Source organism: Hyla sarda, chromosome 3 (assembly GCF_029499605.1).
Source record: "Hyla sarda isolate aHylSar1 chromosome 3, aHylSar1.hap1, whole genome shotgun sequence".
NCBI lineage: Eukaryota > Metazoa > Chordata > Amphibia > Anura > Hylidae > Hyla > Hyla sarda.
The window spans coordinates 161,454,105-161,473,382 of NC_079191.1; the positions used below are offsets into that span (position 1 = coordinate 161,454,105).

At 42.4% G+C, this 19,278-nt stretch overlaps 1 protein-coding gene across 1 annotated transcript in view; it reads left to right on the forward strand.

Annotated features, from left to right (window-relative positions):
- LOC130361835 (probable cation-transporting ATPase 13A4) overlaps positions 1-19,278 on the forward strand; it is a 103,555-nt gene that overhangs the window by 42,754 nt on the left and 41,523 nt on the right. Inside the window, exons 13-19 of the mRNA XM_056565393.1 lie at positions 3,268-3,329; positions 5,229-5,379; positions 5,471-5,554; positions 6,382-6,538; positions 6,700-6,817; positions 13,871-13,995; positions 15,010-15,179. Of these exons, the coding sequence (XP_056421368.1) occupies positions 3,268-3,329; positions 5,229-5,379; positions 5,471-5,554; positions 6,382-6,538; positions 6,700-6,817; positions 13,871-13,995; positions 15,010-15,179 (867 nt within the window). The remainder of the gene's footprint in view (positions 1-3,267; positions 3,330-5,228; positions 5,380-5,470; positions 5,555-6,381; positions 6,539-6,699; positions 6,818-13,870; positions 13,996-15,009; positions 15,180-19,278) is intronic.

A 19,278-nucleotide genomic window follows, 5' to 3' on the forward strand; every position in this document is an offset into this window, starting at 1 on the left:
AGACTTTGTTAATGAAATTTTTCGTGACCTCTTATACTCCTGTGTTGTTGTATATCTGGACGATATCCTGATTTTTTCTGCCAATCTAGAAGAACACCGCCAGCATGTCCGTATGGTTCTTCAGAGACTTCGTGACAATCAACTTTATGCCAAGATGGAGAAATGTCTGTTTGAATTCCAATCTCTTCCTTTCCTAGGATACTTGGTCTCTGGCCAGGGACTACAAATGGATCCAGACAAACTCTCTGCCGTCTTAGATTGGCCACGCCCCTCCGGACTCCGTGCTATCCAATGTTTTTTGGGGTTCGCCAATTATTACAGACAATTTATTCCACATTTTTCTACCATTGTGGCTCCTATCGTGGCTTTAACCAAAAAGAATGCCAATCCTAAGTCATGGCCTCCTCAAGCGGAAGACGCCTTTAAACAGCTCAAGTCTGCCTTTTCTTCGGCTCCCGTGCTCTCCAGACCTGACCCATCTAAACCCTTCCTATTGGAGGTTGATGCCTCCTCAGTGGGAGCTGGAGCGGTCCTTCTACAAAAAAATTCTTCCGGGCATGCTGTTACTTGTGTTTTTTTTTCTAGGACCTTCTCTCCGGCGGAGAGGAACTACTCCATCGGGGATCGAGAGCTTCTAGCCATTAAATTAGCACTTTAGGAATGGAGGCATCTGCTGGAGGGATCAAGATTTCCAGTTATTATTTACACCGATCACAAGAACCTCTCCTATCTCCAGTCTGCCCAACGGCTGAATCCTCGCCAGGCAAGGTGGTCTCTGTTCTTTGCCCGATTTAATTTTGAAATTCACTTTCGGCCTGCCGATAAGAACATTAGGGCCGATGCTCTCTCTCGTTCCTCGGATGCCTCGGAAGTAGAGCTCTCTCCGCAACACATCATTCCTCCTGACTGCCTGATCTCCACTTCTCCAGCCTCCATCAGGCAAACTCCTCCAGGGAAGACCTTCGTCTCTCCACGCCAACGTCTCGGAATCCTCAAATGGGGTCACTCCTCCCATCTCGCAGGTCATGCGGGCATCAAGAAATCCGTGCAACTCATCTCTCGTTTCTATTGGTGGCCGACTCTGGAGACGGATGTCGTGGATTTTGTGCGAGCCTGCACTGTCTGTGCCCGGGATAAGACTCCTCGCCAGAAGCCCGCTGGTCTTCTTCATCCTCTGCCTGTCCCCGAACAGCCTTGGTCTCTGATTGGTATGGACTTTATTACAGACTTACCCCCATCCCGTGGCAACACTGTTGTTTGGGTGGTCGTTGATCGATTCTCCAAAATGGCACATTTCATCCCCCTTCCTGGTCTTCCTTCAGCGCCTCAGTTGGCAAAACAATTTTTTGTACACATTTTTCGTCTTCACGGGTTGCCCACGCAGATCGTCTCGGATAGAGGCGTCCAATTCGTGTCAAAATTCTGGAGGGCTCTCTGTAAACAACTCAAGATTAAATTAAACTTTTCTTCTGCATATCATCCTCAATCCAATGGGCAAGTAGAAAGAATTAACCAGGTCTTGGGTGATTATTTACGGCATTTTGTTTCCTCCCGCCAGGATGACTGGGCAGATCTTCTACCATGGGCCGAATTCTCGTATAACTTCAGAATCTCTGAATCTTCCTCCAAATCCCCATTTTTCGTGGTGTACGGCCGTCACCCTCTTCCCCCCCTCCCTACTCCCTTGCCCTCTGGTTTGCCCGCTGTGGATGAAATATCTCGTGATCTTTCCACCATATGGAAAGAGACCCAAAATTCTCTCTTACAGGCTTCATCACGCATGAAGAAGTTTGCTGATAAAAAAAGAAGAGCTCCCCCCATTTTTTCTCCTGGAGACAAGGTATGGCTCTCCGCTAAATATGTCCGCTTCCGTGTCCCTAGCTACAAATTGGGACCACGCTATCTTGGTCCTTTCAAAATTTTGTGCCAGATTAATCCTGTCTCTTACAAACTTCTTCTTCCTCCTTCTCTTCGTATTCCTAATGCCTTTCACGTTTCTCTTCTTAAACCACTCATCATCAACCGTTTCTCTCCCAAACTTGTTTCTCCCACTCCTGTTTCCGGCTCCTCGGACATCTTCTCCGTAAAGGAGATACTGGCCTCCAAGAAGGTCAGAGGGAAAACTTTTTTTTTAGTCGATTGGGAGGGTTGTGGTCCTGAAGAGAGATCCTGGGAACCTGAGGACAATATCCTAGACAAAAGTCTGCTCCTCAGGTTCTCAGGCTCTAAGAAGAGGGGGAGACCCAAGGGGGGGGGGTACTGTTACGCCGAGCGCTCCGGGTCCCCGCTCCTCCCCGGAGCGCTCGCTACACTCTCGCTACTGCAGCGCTCCGGTCAGATCCACTGACCCGGTGCGCTGCGATACCGCCTCCAGCCGGGATGCGATTCGCGATGCGGGTGGCGCCCGCTCGCGATGCGCACCCCGGCTCCCGTACCTGACTCGCTCTCCGTCGGTCCTGTCCCGGCGCGCGCGGCCCCGCTCCCTAGGGCGCGCGCGCGCGCCGGGTCTCTGCGATTTAAAGGGCCACTGCGCCGCTGATTGGCGCAGTGGTTCTAATTAGTGTGTTCACCTGTGCACTCCCTATTTATACCTCACTTCCCCTGCACTCCCTCGCCGGATCTTGTTGCCATTGTGCCAGTGAAAGCGTTTCCTTGTGTGTTCCTAGCCTGTGTTCCAGACCTCCTGCCGTTGCCCCTGACTACGATCCTTGCTGCCTGCCCCGACCTTCTGCTACGTCCGACCTTGCTTCTGTCTACTCCCTTGTACCGCGCCTATCTTCAGCAGTCAGAGAGGTTGAGCCGTTGCTAGTGGATACGACCTGGTCACTACCGCCGCAGCAAGACCATCCCGCTTTGCGGCGGGCTCTGGTGAAAACCAGTAGTGACTTAGAACCGGTCCACTAACACGGTCCACGCCAATCCCTCTCTGGCACAGAGGATCCACCTCCTGCCAGCCGGCATCGTGACAGACACATTATCAGCAACCAGGAAGTAGTTGAGAGGAGACTGGGAGTGTTGGTGTTACAACTGCAGGGGATTACTGAAGGTGAGTACAGTTTCTTTTTTATTTTTACATCAGCTACATATGCATTTTTATTTTAAATCTCTAATTAACCCATTTAAATGGTTAGAACACAAATGTATACATTGAATTATATTATTGATTATAAAATTGATTGATTGGTAGTTAAAATGTGTTTGTATTCTTGTTGTACTATAGCTATTTGCATACTGTTAAAATACTTTTCCATTTTCTTTTGTATTCAGACTGGCACTTTAACAGACGATGGGCTTGACTTAATGGGTATAATACAATCTGGAGGAACATGGTACTTTCTAAATTATTAAAATCATATGTAGATCTAATGAAACATTATCAGGCTGAACATCAATGATTCCCACCTAGGGTTCCCCAAGGTTCCTTGCAACAGCATTAGATATTTTCCAAAAGACAGCAACTTTTTTATTGTAAAATGTGCCAAATTGTATAAGCAATTTAATAATATATATATATTTTTTGCTTAAGTCTGTAGTGAAATGTTAAATATGCTACAAGCTATTTTTTTTCCTTTGGAAATGTTTTTGCTTGGTGGTGTTTTGTTTTTGTTTTTTTTTGTTTTTTTTTGTTTTTTTATAGGTGGGTTTTTTCTTGGTACCTTTTTTTATACTGTAGGTTTCTCTATAGGTTTGCATAAATGCCAAGAAAAAAATAAATAAAGAAAAAATAAATAAAAACACATGTAAAAAGTGTAATGAATAAAAAAAATATCCACCAAACATACTTACATAAAACCCACAATGAAAAAAACTTGAAATTCACCTTATCAATTCCAAGGGAAAAACATGTGGAGAACACCTAACAAATATTTTGCTACATATTGTAAAGTGTTTTCCTTTGCTATTTTTTATTTCTATAAATAGGCATAATAAAAATTTGCAGGAAATAAATCTTGTCCAAACTATAAATCCACAGAATGCTTTACCCTCCTTTACATGGAGTTTTTTTTTTGAGGGGTAGGGGTTCCCCAAAGGGAAAAGCAACAACAGAATAATAAGGTTGGGAATCACTGATGCATACATTGTGCAATATATGTATATAACCTCCTCATTCCTTAAAGGGGCACTCCAGTGGAATTTGTTTTTTTTTAATCAACAGGTGCCAGAAAGTTAAACTGATTTGTAAATTACTTCTATTTAAAAATCTTAATCCTTCCAGTATTTATTAGCTGCTGTATATTCCACAGGAAGTTCTTTTCTTTTCGATTTTTTTTCCTCTGTCTGACCACAGTGCTCTCTGCTGACACCTCTGTCCATGTCAGGTACTGTCCAGAGCAGGAGAGGTTTGCTATGGGGATTTTCTCCTGCTCTGGACAGTTCTGGACAGTTCCTGAAATGGACAGAGGTGTCAGGACAGAAAATAAATTAAAAAAGAAAATAACTTCCTCTGTAGTATACAGCAGCTGATAAGTACTGGAAGGAATAATATGTTTTAATATAATTAATTTATAAATCTGTTTAACTTTCTGGCACCAGTTGATTTAAAAAAAAAAAAATGTTTTCCACCGGAGTACCCCTTTTAGCATGGCAGAACATTCCTAATGCAATCAGTAATTACCTAACTGATAGCATACCAAGGCTTGTAAGTGTGTGTATTTTTGCATGTAGCATTTATACTTAAAGGGGTATTCCAGGCAAAACCTTTTTTTTATATATATCAACTGGCTCCGGAAAGTTAAACAGATTTGTAAATTACTTCTATTAAAAAATCTTAATCCTTCCAATAGTAATTAGCTTCTGAAGTTTTCTGTCCAACTGCTCAATGATGATGTCACGTCCTGGGAGCTGTGCATGATGGGAGAATATCCCATAGGAACTGCACAGCTCCCGGGACGTGAGTCGTAAGAGAGTAGTTAGACAGAAAACAACAACTCAACTTCAGAAGCTAATAACTATTGGAAGGATTAAGATTTTTAATAGAAGTAATTTACAAATCTGTTTCACTTTCCTGAGCCATTTGATATATAAAAAAAAGTTTTCGTCTGGAATACCCCTTTAATAATGAATAAATAGAAATGTTTTAAATAATTTGTTTCCATTTTTCTATGATTTGGATACCATATACCATTATTGATCATCCATAATTCCATGACTTTTCCTTCTTGGTGTTGTAATTTCACTGTTGAGGAAAGTATCTTAGACATCTGGAATCTTACTTTAGTTCTATATAGTTTTCAGGAAATGATTAACCATAACCAGATGAATGAAGTTTCCTGGGGACCCTTTTTTGGTGCTATGGCAAGCTGCCACTCAGTGATCACAGTTGATGGAAATTTACAAGGTGATCCTTTGGATCTGAAAATGTTTGAAGCAACATGCTGGGTAATATTATTTTATTTAATCTAACCTACGTAGCTATATTTCAAAGACTGGCAGTTTTGGGAGCTTTTTTGAAATGTATTTCTTATTTTAGGTGTTAAAAGATACTAATGAAGATTGCAACAAAGAAAATGTTTCCCAGAATATGGTTGTCCAGCCTGGGCCAAAGGCATGGATTGTAAGTTTCTCATATTGTACCAAAAATACCGTATTTTTCATCGTATAAGACGCACTTTTTCTTCCTCAAAACTGGGGGGGGGGGGGAAAGTCGGTGCGTCTTATACGGCGAATACACTGCTATTGCGACGGTCCCTGCGGCCATCAACGGCCAGGACCCGCGGCTAATACAGGACATGTATTATGTGATGCCCTGTATTAACCCTTCAGACGCGGCGATCAAAGCTGACCACCGCATCTGAAGGGAAAGTGACACTAACCCGGCTGTTCAGTCGGGCTGTTCGGGACCGCCGCGATTTCACCGCGGCGGTTCCGAACAGCCCGACTGAATAGCCAGGTTAGTACTTACAGGACACCGGGAGGGACCTTACCTGCCTCCTCGGTGTCTTCTCCGTTCCCGGCCGGCAGCAGAGACGTTCCGGAGCGACGGGGACACGGCGACAGCGATGGAGCGACATCCAGGGCAGCGGTGATGGGTCCGGAGCGGCGGTGACACGTGAGTATTACCTCCTATGCAGTGGTCTTCAATCTGCGGACCTCCAGATGTTGCAAAACTACAACTCCCAGCATGCCCGGACAGCCAAGGGCTGTCTGGGCATACTGGGAGTTGTAGTTTTGCAGCATCTGGAGGTCCGCAGGTTGAAGACCACTATTGGGTTCAAAATCTTTTATTTTTTTAGATTTTGCCCCTATATATTGGGTAAGTCTTATACGCCGGTGCGTCCTATAGGACGAAAAATACGGTAGTTTTGTTTTACATAACTGGTACTTGGGGTACATTACAAAAGTATAAAGGGCACAACAATCAAATGTCGCTTTTTCTTATAGAATTCAGTGAAAGGTATAAATGTTTTGTATCAGTATCCCTTCTCCTCTGCCTTGCAACGTATGTCTGTCATCACTGAGGTCATTGAAGGAGATGAGTTGATTGTATACATGAAGGGAGCTCCGGAGATGGTGGCCAGTTTTTGCAGGCCAGAAACAGGTATTTATGCATTTTAGAATATACTTTTGTTATTGAAATTATTCCTTTTGTGATAACAGATCAGACATTACTGCTGATAAAAGATAAGGCAAAATCAGTTTTTTTCTTTTTCTTTTTACAAACCAGACTCTTATTCGTATATTGTGTGTATTTTTGTTTAGTCCCTACAGAATTTTCGAGTGTACTGGAAGTGTACACTTTTCAGGGCTTACGAGTAATTGGAGTAGCATACAAAATTCTTAAAAGTGGAAATCGCGATGATTTGGACAGCATTAATAGGTAAGTAATTGAACAAAAACTAAATCGAATGGATGATCAAAAACAGCTTATCAGGATAAGTATTGATTGCTTGGCTCATACATAAATATTCATACATACATTTAAAGAAAAGAACTGCTGTAAAGAATTTTCATATTTAACCCTTTAACGACAATGGATGTAAATGTACGTCATGGTGACGTGGTACTTAACGCACCATGACGTACATTTACGCGTCACCATGATCGTGAGCACCGGAGCGGTGCTCACGTCATGCGTGGCAGGTTCCGGCTGCTATCAGCAGCCAGGGACCCGCCGGTAATAACGGACATCCGCGATTGCGCGGATATCCGCCATTAACCCCTCAGATGCCATGATCAATACAGAATGGATGATCAGATTGCTCACAGGGCTGCCGAGGGGAACCGATCATCCAGCATGGCAGCCGGAGGTCCGCTCACCTGGCTCCGGCCGTCTCCCGGGGTCTTCTGCTCTGGTCTGAGATCGAGCAGACCAGAGCAGAAGATCACCGATAATACTGATCAGTGCTATGTCCTATACATTGCACTGGACAGTATTAGCAATCAAATGATTGCTATGAATAGTACCCCTCCCCCAATAAAAAAGTTAAACGTCAGTTTTTCCCATTTTACCCCCAAAAAAGCGTAAAAAAAATATTAATACACATATTTGGTATCACCGCGTGTGTAAAAGTCTGAAATATTAAAATATATTCTTAATGATCCCGTATAGTGGACGGCGTAAACGTAAAAAATAAAAAAAAAGTCCAAAATTGCTGTTTTTTGGCACGTTTTATTAAAAAAAATGTATGCAAAATAAAAAGTTAAACCTAAGCAAACGTGGTACTGATAAAAACTACAGATCATGGCGCAAAAAATGAGCCCTCATATCGCCCCATATACGGAAAAATTAGAAAGTTATAGGTGGTCAAAATAGGGCAATTTCAAACATACTAATTTTGTTAAAATCGTTTGAGATTTTTTTTAAGCGGTATAATTATAGAAAAGCATATAACATGGGTATCATTTTAATCGTATTGACCCACAGAATAAAGAAAACATGTCATTTTTACCATAAAATGTACAGCATGAAAACAAAACCTTCTAAAATTTGCTAAATTGTGGTTTTCTTTTCAATTTTCCCACATAAATAATATTTGTTTGGTTGTGCCATACATTTTATGGTAAAATAAGTGATGTAATTACAAAGTAAAATTGGTGACACAAAAAACAATCCCTCATATGGGTCTGTGGAGGGAAATATAAGAGAGTTATGATTTTTAAAAACGAAAATGCAAAAATAAAATTGGTCTGGTCCTTAAGGCCAAAATGGGCCTAGTCCTTAAGGGGTTAAGCTAAGCATTCAAAAAACCTATGATAGTGTCATATAGACTACACTTTTTTTAAGCTAACCAAAGCAAGTTCTGTGTAAATACTCAAAAAGCATCAAATGATGAGAGATTCCAGTTGATCAGACTGTAGAATTGTGAACGCAGCTCTAGATTATATTACAGGATATAAAAAACTGACCTTGAAAATGAAAGCGTACCTGTCATTAACAAAAACTTTGTAGATAATACCACTTATATGTATATTTGTAATATACATTGGTTAAAAAAGTGTATATTTTTGTCCCTTCAGCTATTGTCTGTGTGTCTCTGTGAGGTGTCAAAATACAGAAAGTGTGGGCAGACAAGCAGGGCTCTGTGCAGTGAGGACAAGCAGGGCTCTGTGCACTGAGGACAAGCAGGGCTCTGTACACTGAGGACAAGCAGGGCTCTGTGCAGTGAGGACAAGCAGAGCTCTGTTCACTGAGGACAAGCAGGGCTCTGTGCAGTGAGGACAAGCAGAGCTCTGTACACTGAGGACAAGCAGGGCTCTGTGCAGTGAGGACAAACATGGCTCTGTGCAGTAAGGACAAGCAGGGCTCTGTACACTGAGGACAAGCAGGGCTCTGTACACTGAGGACAAGCAGGGCTCTGTACACTGAGGACAAGCAGGGCTCTGTGCAGTGAGGGCAAGCAGGGCTCTGTGCAGTGAGGGAAAGCAGGGCTCTGTGCAGTGAGGACAAGCAGGGCTCTGTGCAGTGAGGACAAGCAGGGCTCTGTGCAATGAGCCTCTGTGACACACCCCCGGCTCACATGGCAGGATGATTGACAAGCCAGGAGCCTGCACAGAGCTCTCCTTGTCCTGCCCTCACTTTCTGTATTTGGACTTCTCATCGAGACACACGGGCAATAGCTGCAGGGATTTTTAATCAATGTATATTTCAAATATACATATAATATTATTATCTACATTATATCAAAAGTTTTTGATATAAGTTAGCAACAGGTACACTTTAAGCTCCAATATTATCATCCAGTATGCACCCCTGTCTCGTTTTGCTCTATATTGATAGTTAGCAACCAATATAGGTAATCTATACAATTTATTGGATTTACAGATATTATTCTCTACAGAATATGAGAAACTCTGAAATGCAACATTAACCCCTTAAGGACTGAGCCCTTTTTCACCTTAAGGACTCAGACATTTTTTGCAATTCAGACCACTGTCACTTTAAACATTAATAACTCTGGAATGCTTTTAGTTATCAATCTGATTCCCAGATTGTTTTTTCGTGACATATTCTACTTTAACATAGTGGTAAAATTTTGTGGTAACTTGCATCCTTTCTTGGTGAAAAATCCCAAAATTTGATGAAAAATTTGAAAATGTTGCATTTTTCTAACTTTGAAGCTCTCTGCTTGTAAGGAAAATGGATATTCAAAATATATTTTTTTAATCACATATGCAATATATCTACTTTATGTTTGCATCATAAAATTTATGAGTTTTTACTTTTGGAAGACACCAGAGGGCTTCAAAGTTCAGCAGCAATTTTCCAATTTTTCACAAAATTTTGAAACTCGCTTTTTTTCAGGGACCAGTTCAGGTTTGAAGTGGATTTGAAGGGTCTTCATATTAGAAATACCCCATAAAAGACCCCATAATAAAAACTGCACCCCCCCAAAGTATTCAAAATGACATTCATTCAGCGTTTTAACCCTGTTTCACAGGAATAGCAGCAAAGTGAAGGAGAAAATTCACAATCTTCATTTTGTACACTCGCATGTTTTTGTAGACCCAATTTTTGAATTTTTGCAAGGGGTAAAAAGGAGAAAATTTTTACTTGTATTTGAAACCCAATTTTTCTCGAGTAAGCACATACCTCATATGTCTATGTTAATTGTTCGGCGGGCGCAGTAGAGGGCTCAGAAGGGAAGGAGCGACAAATGGTTTTTGAGGGGCATGTCACATTTAGGAAGCCCCTATGGTGCCAGAACAGCAAAAAAAAACACATGGCATACCATTTTGGAAACTAGACCCCTCGGGGAACATAACAAGGGGTAAAGTAAACCTTAATACCCCACAGGTGATTCACGACTTTTGCATATGTAAAAAAAAAAAAAATTTTCCCTAAAATGCTTGGTTTCCCAAAAGTTTTACATTTTTAAAAAGGGGAATAGCAGAGAATACTCCCCAAAATTGAAGCCCAATTTCTCCCGATTCAGAAAACACCCCATATGGGGGTGAAAATTGCTCTGCTGGCGCACTACAGGTCTCAGAAGAGAAGGAGTCACATTTGGCTTTTTTGAAGGAAATTTTGCTCTGGGGGCATGCCGCATTTAGGAAGCCCCTATGGTGCCAGGACAGCAAAAAAAAACACATGGCATACCATTTTGGAAACTAGACCCCTCGGGGAACATAACAAGGGGTAAAGTAAACCTTAATACCCCACAGGTGATTCACGACTTTTGCATATGTAAAAAAAAATAAAAATTTTTTTCCCTAAAATGCTTGGTTTCCCAAAAGTTTTACATTTTTGAAAAGGGTAATAGCAGAGAATACCCCCCAAAATTTGAAGCCCAATTTCTCCCGATTCAGAAAACACCCCATATGGGGGTGAAAATTGCTCTGCTGGCGCACTACAGGTCTCAGAAGAGAAGGAGTCACATTTGGCTTTTTTGAAGGAAATTTTGCTCTGGGGGCATGCCGCATTTAGGAAGCCCCTATGGTGCCAGGACAGAAAAAAAAACACATGGCATACCATTTTGGAAACTAGACCCCTTGGGGAACGTAACAAGGTGTAAAGTGAACCTTAATACCCCACAGGGGTTTCACAACTTTTGCATATGTAAAAAAACAAAAAAATTACCAAAAATGCTTGGTTTCCCAAAAAAATTTTATTTTTACAAAGGGTTAAAGCAGAAAATACCCCCCAAAATTTGAAGCCCAATTTCTCCCGATTCAGAAAACACCCCATATGGGGGTGAAAAGTGCTCTGCTGGCGCACTACAGGTCTCAGAAGAGAAGGAGTCACATTTGGCTTTTTTGAAGGAAATTTTGCTCTGGGGGCATGCCGCATTTAGGAAGCCCCTATGGTGCCAGGACAGCAAAAAAAAAACACATGGCATCACATTTTGGAAACTAGACCCCTCGGGGAACGTAACAAGGGGTTAAGTGGACCTTAATGCCCAACAGGTGTTTCACGACTTTTGCATATGTAAAAAAATTTTTTTTTTTACCTAAAATGCTTGTTTTCCCAAAAATTTTACATTTTTAAAAAAGGGTAAAAGCAGAAAATACCCCCCAAAATTTGTAACACAATTTCTCCCGAGTACGGCGATACCCCATATGTCACCCTAAACTGTTGCCTTGAAATACGACAGGGCTCCAAAGTGAGAGCGCCATGCGCATTTGAGGCCTAAATTAGGGACTTGCATAGGGGTGGACATAGGGGTATTCTACGCCAGTGATTCCCAAACAAGGTGCCTCCAGCTGTTGTAAAACTCCCAGCATGCCTAGACAGTCAGTGGCTATCTGGCAATACTGGGAGTAGTTGTTTTGCAACAGCTGGAGGCTCCGTTTTGGAAACAGTGGCGTACCAGACGTTTATCATTTTTATTGGGGAGGGGGGCTGTGTAGGGGTATGTGTATATGTAGTGTTTTTTTACTTTTTATTTTATTGTGTGTTAGTGTAGTGTAGTGTTTTTAGGGTACAGTCACACGGGCAGGGGGTTCACAGTAGTTTCTCGCTGGCAGTTTGAGCTGCGGCAGAAAATTTGCCGCAGCTCAAACTTGCAGCCGGATACTTACTGTAATCCTCCGCCCATGTGAGTGTACCCTGTACGTTCACATTGGGGGGGGGGGGAACATCCAGCTGTTGCAAAACTACAACTCCCAGCATGTATGGTCTATCAGTGCATGCTGGGAGTTGTAGTTTTGCAACCGCTGGAGGCTCCGTTTTGGAAACAGTGGCGTACCAGACGTTTTTCATTTTTATTGGGGAGGGGAGGGGGGTTGTATAGGGGTATGTGTATACGTAGTGTTTTTTACTTTTTATTGTGTGTTAGTGTAGTGTTTTTAGGGTACAGTCACACGGGCAGGGGGTTCACAGTAGTTTCTCGCTGGCAGTTTGAGCTGCGGCAGAAAATTTGCCGCAGCTCAAACTTGCAGCCGGATACTTACTGTAATCCTCCGCCCATGTGAGTGTACCCTGTACGTTCACATTGGGGGGGGGGGGAACATCCAGCTGTTGCAAAACTACAACTCCCAGCATGTATGGTCTATCAGTGCATGCTGGGAGTTGTAGTTTTGCAACCGCTGGAGGCTCCGTTTTGGAAACAGTGGCGTACCAGACGTTTTTCATTTTTATTGGGGAGGGGAGGGGGGTTGTATAGGGGTATGTGTATACGTAGTGTTTTTTACTTTTTATTGTGTGTTAGTGTAGTGTTTTTAGGGTACAGTCGCACGGGCGGGGGTTCACAGTAGTTTCTCGCTGGCAGTTTGAGCTGCGGCAGAAAATTTGCCGCAGCTCAAACTTGCAGCCGGATACTTACTGTAATCCTCCGCCCATGTGAGTGTACCCTGTACGTTCACATTGGGGGGGGGGGGGGGGGGGGAGAAACATCCAGCTGTTGCAAAACTACAACTCCCAGCATGTACGGTCTATCAGTACATGCTGGGAGTTGTAGTTTTGCAACAGCTGGAGGCACACTGGTTGTGAAACACCGAGTTTGGTAACACAGCACCTGGGGTGCACGTCCCGCACCCGCTCACGTCCTCCGGAAGAGGGGCGGAGCGGGTTGCGGGAGTGACACCCGCAGCAGGCGCCCTGATTGGTTGGCCGGTAATCCGGCCGACGAATCAGGGCGATCGTGAGGTGGCACCAGTGCCACCTCACCCCTGCAGGCTCTGGCTGTTCGGGGCCGTCGGAGACAGCCTGTAATTCCGGGTCACCGGGTCACTGGAGACCCGATTGACCCGGAATCTGCCGCAGATCGCTGGACTGAATTGTCCAGCGATCTGCGGCCATCGCCGACATGGGGGGGCATAATGACCCCCCTGGGCGATATGCCCCGATGCCTGATGAATGATTTCAGCAGGCATCGGGCACCGGCTCCCCTCCAGCTAGCGGCGGGGGGCCAGGATTTGACAGGACGTACTCAAACGTCCTGAGTCCTTAAGGACTCGGAAAAGGGGCCGTTTGAGTACGTCCTGCGTCCTTAAGGGGTTAAAGGGGTTATCCAGGAAAAAAAAAAATTTATATGTCAACTGGCTCCAGAAAGTTAAACAGATTCGTAAATTACTTCTATTAAAAAATCTTAATCCTTTCAGTACTTATGAGCTGATGAAGTTGAGTTGTTCTCTTCTGTCTAAGTGCTCTCTGATGACACGTGTCTCAGGAATCGCCCAGTTTAGAAGCAAATCCTCATAGCAAACCTCTACTCTGTGCAATTCCCGAGGCAAGCAGAGATGTCAGCAGAGAGCACTGTTGCCAGACAGAAAACAACAACTCAACTTCAGCAGCTGATTATTATTGAAAAGATTAAGATTTTTTAATAGAAGTAATTTACAAATCTGTTTAACTTTCTGGAGCCAGTTGATATATAAAAAAAAGGTTTTTTTTCCTGGAATACCCCTTTAAACTTTCTTTTTGATTGAATAGAGTTAACAGGTATGTAACTCAAATACTAAAAACTGAGTTCATTTTTATGCTTCTTTAAAGGGAGGAAGTTGAAAGTGACATGGATTTCCTTGGTTTGCTCATACTAGAAAATCGTCTCAAGCCAGAGACTAAGCCTGTCCTGGATGAACTGAATGCTGCCAACATTAGGACTGTTATGATTACAGGTACAGATTAATACATGCCTATATTTCCCATGATGCTTTTGGCTCTTCAGAGGTCAAGGAGATATATAGTCTCATCTTAGACTTACTCTGCTCTATAGTCCTAGCTAGCAAATGATAGATAGGTGACAACTAATGTTCTTTAAAGGGGTACTCCAAATTATTCAATACCAGAAAGTTATACAGATTTGTAAATGATTTATATTTCAAAAATATAACCTTTCCAGTACTTATCAGCTGCTGTGTGCTCCAGAGTAAGTTGTGGAGTCCTTTCCAGTCTGACCACAGTGCTCTCTGCTGACACCTCTGTCCATGTCAGGAACTGTCCAGAGTAGGGGCAAATCCCCATAGCCTATCTTGCTCTGGACAGTTCCTGACATGGACAGAGGTGTCAGCAGAGAGCACTGTGTTCAAAATGAAAAGAACTACACAACTTTCTGTGGAGCATACAACAGCGGATGAGTACTGGAAGGATTACAGATTTTAAATAGAGGTAATTACCAAATCTGTTTGACTTTCAGGCACCAGTTGATTTGAAAACGTTGGTTTTTCACTGGAGTACCTCTTTAACTCACATTGCAGAGCTTCAGCATATCAATACAATACTGCAATCAATACAGACTAGCAAGGAGGGCGGGGCTTGATTGGAAGAGGAGAGGTCTAAAAACTGCCAAAAGGGATTTTATAGATGATGATGATATAATATAATCCTGTGAATCTCAGGAAGTTCTTCACACAGATGTTAATCACACTCTGGAGATCCTGTACTAGTCTGGTCACTCAATGTACAGTATTTCCCTTTAAGTGGATAGGGCTGCTATCATTCTCTGAACATCTAGGTGGCTTGGAATGTAGCTGTGCATGGAAAACTTAGAAGTGGCTGCAGTGCTACACCAATTCTGTGGCCCCTTTATGCACAGGGTTCGTAGCGGAGTCAGAGGTCAGACCTCCATCGATCTTGATAGTGGCAATATGCCAAGTAATACCCCTTTTAAATACTGGATGTTTTCTGTTTAGGTGACAACATACAAACGGCAACTACAGTTGCAAAGAACTGTGGAATGATTCCTGAGAACAGCAAAGTGATTTTAGTGGAAGCTCAAGGTCCTAATAGTGATGCCCCAGCTTCTGTCTCTTGGAAACTTTTGGAATATCCACAGAAGGCAAAAAGTGATATGTTTTTACAGGTATTGTCAATTAAGTTGCTTTTACCATGTTTTACAGGCACCTGTTTAGTTGAACCCCTGCACATTCTTCAGATTGGGCATGCAGAGATGCTGTCTAAGCTGGGTTGTTATTTGCCAAGGCGACTGTACAACACCCATCAAGTTCGGTGCAAAAGCCCTATTACTTGGCTTGTGCACAGAACTCACCAGGTATTGTATGGTAGCCTTGGCAAATATACCGCTCAACATGGAATGTGTCTTTTCACCCCTATGTGAAGAACAGAAGGTGATATGGATTTTATTAGTGACCTAGTAAATATCTGGCTCCTGACCAAATTCGTTATTTGCATGCACCGTAAGTAAATCACACAGACACACGTGGTCAGTGATAAAATACTTCTAAAGTTTATTGGCATTCATCCAACTTATATAACCATTGCAATAAGCAGAAGTTCCCACCGTCACTAGGGAGGTGAGTGCAGCTTTGGCATACCATTTAAGGTATGCTTTCTTCTTTGTTAGATTTGTTTTTGGAAGCTTCTAGGCGGTGGCCAGGACAGGAAATCTTACACGGTGGGAGGGGGGAAAGCAAGGAGCAGAGCAGCATGGGAGTTGGGCTTTGTCAAATAGTCTTTTTATAATGCATACACATATGCATATATATATATATATATATATATATATATGTATGCATCCATTACAAAGGGAGTTGAACTATAAAATTACCCTGGTATATTATATTAATTTGTTTAAATATTACTGGTTCTGCAACCCATTTATTGTTAAGCATGGGAAGGGAAGTAGTGCAGGCCTGATCTCACCCACTCCCTCTAACCCTGCCTATTTGCCTATCCACCCTAAACAGTAATTCAACAACCACGGTGCCGGTCCCTTCCTAAATAAGTGATGGGAGTCACCGTCAACAAAAACAACAGACACAGGTTGAGAGAATGTCAGGGAGCATACAAAATAACAGAAATGAAGCTAAACAACACACACATTTAGTCAAAGTCCACTCTTCAAGTCAGTAACAGGATATCTTGAAGAACAAATTTGCTTATACCAGAGAAGAGTCAGGAAGTCAAGCCAAAAGTCCCAAATATTGGGTAAACAGGAAAAACAGGGTAAATATTCTAGCTACTGATGGAACTCTTTTGAAGGCGAAGTCTGATACCACACTGCAGGTTTAAAGGGGTACTCTGGCGCTAAGACATCTTAACCCCTATCCAAAAGATAGGGGATAAGATGCCTGATTGCGGTGGTCCCACCGCTGGGGACCCCCGTGATCTTTCACGCAGCACCCCGTTACCATCAGCCCCCGGAGTATGTTCGCTCCGGGTCTGATGACTGGCGATCACGGGGGAGTATTGTGACGTCACAGCTCCACCCCTGTGTGACATTACACTCTTCCCCCTCAATGCAATCCTATGGGAGGAGGCGTGACAGCTGTCAGATTGGCCTGAGGTGAGGCATTAAAATGTGAGTGACCGCTGCTGCGTATGGCTGAGGGCTGGCGCAAGAGATTCACACCAGACAGGATGTTGGTATATCTCCTTCTCAGCATACTGTCTAAGGAGCTGCCCCAAAAGAGTTCTGTATAATTCAGGAAGTACATTTGGTTTTTACATTTGACAAAGGAGGAGGTTTATTTATGATGTCAAAATCAGCATGTTACATTTTGATTGGTTATTTGAGCTTTATCTCTGTATATATTAGCATATTTTAGGTATCTATTTCTTTCTTGGCCAAAGTTCATTCATGCAGCCCTCTCGCTCTCATGCTAGATTTCCATTGAGGTTTTTGCCTTGTGTTTTTTTTTTTTTGGCTTAAAAATGCCAGGAAAACTGCCACTGTTTTTCCCTGCGTTTTGGCGTTTTTTTCTGGCGTTTTTACCTTTGTGTGGAATTTGCCTTTTTTGGTCCCTTTGGCGTTTTTTGTACAAAAAATTAAAAAAAGGATGCAGTAGGGATGTAAAAAAAATGTATTTAACTAAAGGTTTTTTTTTATATAACAAAATTTTATGTTTAATAAATGTTTTTATAAAGTGTGTGGGTGTGTGTTTAACTTTTTTTCTCTTTTACATTTTTTAGGTAGTACTACTACTCCAAGCATGGAACACACTGTTCCATGATGGTGGTAGTAGTATCTGTACTAAGAGACATATCGCCCCGGTGTCTCTACTGACACCCGCTGCGATCGTTCCTAATATAGCAGAGATGCAGAGCCACTTTATACAGTTCTCGCATCTCTGCTCTGTACTCCGGCCAGTGATGTGAATAGAACATCACTTATTCATATTTTCAGAGTGGGGATTGGCCGGATGGTGGCAGCCAATCACAGCTCTCAGAGGGAAATATGAATCAGCAATGTTCTATTCACATCACTGACCGGAGTACAGAGCAGAGATGCAAGTGCTGTATACAGCCGCTCCATTTCTGCAATAGATATGATGATCGCAGCGGGTGTCAGGAGTGACATCCGCTGTGATGTGTCCTTAACTGCAAGTACTACTACTCCAAACATGGAGCACACTCTGCTCCATGCTGGGAGCTGTAGTACCTGTATTAATAGACAGACCTGTTGCGATCTGTCTATTAATGCAGGTACTACAGCTCCCAGTATGGAGCAGAGTGTGCTCTATGTTGGGAGAAGTAGTACTTGTGGTTAAGAACAGATCACAGTGGGTATCATTCCTGACACCCCCTGTGATCCTCCTGTATAATGTACAGATGCGGACGCTCTCCTATGGTCCCCTGCCCTGCCGTTTATATACACCTATTCATATTTTCCACAGATAGCTGTTATTGGCTGGAACCATCTGGCCAATCACAGCTCTCTGCGGGAAATTTGAATAGGTGTATATATACAGCAGTGCAGGGGACCATAGAAGAGTGGTTGTAGGAGCATCCATAAATTATTCAGAAGGATCGCAACAGGCGATCTTTCTATTAGTACATGTACTACTACTCCCATCATGGAACAGTGTGTTCCATGCAGGGAGTAGTAGTACTACCTAAAAAAAATTGAAAAAAAAGTGAAAAACACACACACACTACATTTTTATTATTGTCGGCTACATTTTTAGCTTCTTTACCTACCCTCATAATTTGATCCCTGTTTAAAAATTAATAAAAATTTCGTAATAAAAAGATAAATTTAATTTAATACAATTTTTTCCATCACTACTGTATCTTTTTTATAATATTTTTTTAATGGTACCCTACAAAATTTTAGCTAAAAAGGTATCTCCATCACTTATTTGGATCGCTAATGTTAAAACCAAAGTTAAAACCAACTTGGCATTTTTCTTGGCATATTTGCTCTCCCATAGACTTCTATGGGAGGAAAACGCCCCGATTTCTGTGCAAAAAATGCCAAAGTAGGTTTTGTTGGGCGTTTTGAAAAACCAGCCTCTGAGCCCAAAATTGCTAAAAAAAATGCCAAAAGGATAAAAAAAATTAAAAATATGCCAAACTGAAAAACGCCAAGTGGATCTGACATTTTGCAGTTTACTATTGACTTGCAGCTAACATCTGGATGCTGCGTTTTTTGGGTAAAAAAACACTTTGCGGGAAAATTGGCGTTTTTTCAAAAAAAATCCTCAGTGGAATTCCAGCCTTATACTGGAAAATTCTAGATCTTTGCCCTTCTATGCAATCTGCATCAAATGTTTTGACTTCCAATGTCTCATCTTGGCGTCATTCCAAGGTTTTCAATCTTAGTCACGAGCAGATGGCAAGATCAGGAACATGACATCAGGAACATGGGGGGAGATGTATCATTGCATTTAGACCATTTTTCACGTCTACAAATTTTGCGCAATTGCGCTTTTTTTGCATAGAGCTGCGTTTTTTTGGGTGGACAGTTTTCTAAAGTTGTCACCAGTTTGGTCTACCGTACACCACCTAATCCAGTGGACTGGTATTTATCAATTGCGCAAAAAAAAGTAGATTTTTTTTTTGCGCAATTGCGCTTTTTTTTTTGCAAGAAAAGTAGTCTAAACCTAAGAGTGCTAGCAAGGACTCGTAGAAAATGGCAGACGGTGGAAGATGCAGGTGGGGGATGCAGGAGCTGTCTCTCAGCACTGCAGTACTACAACTACAGTGGTCCCTCAATATAC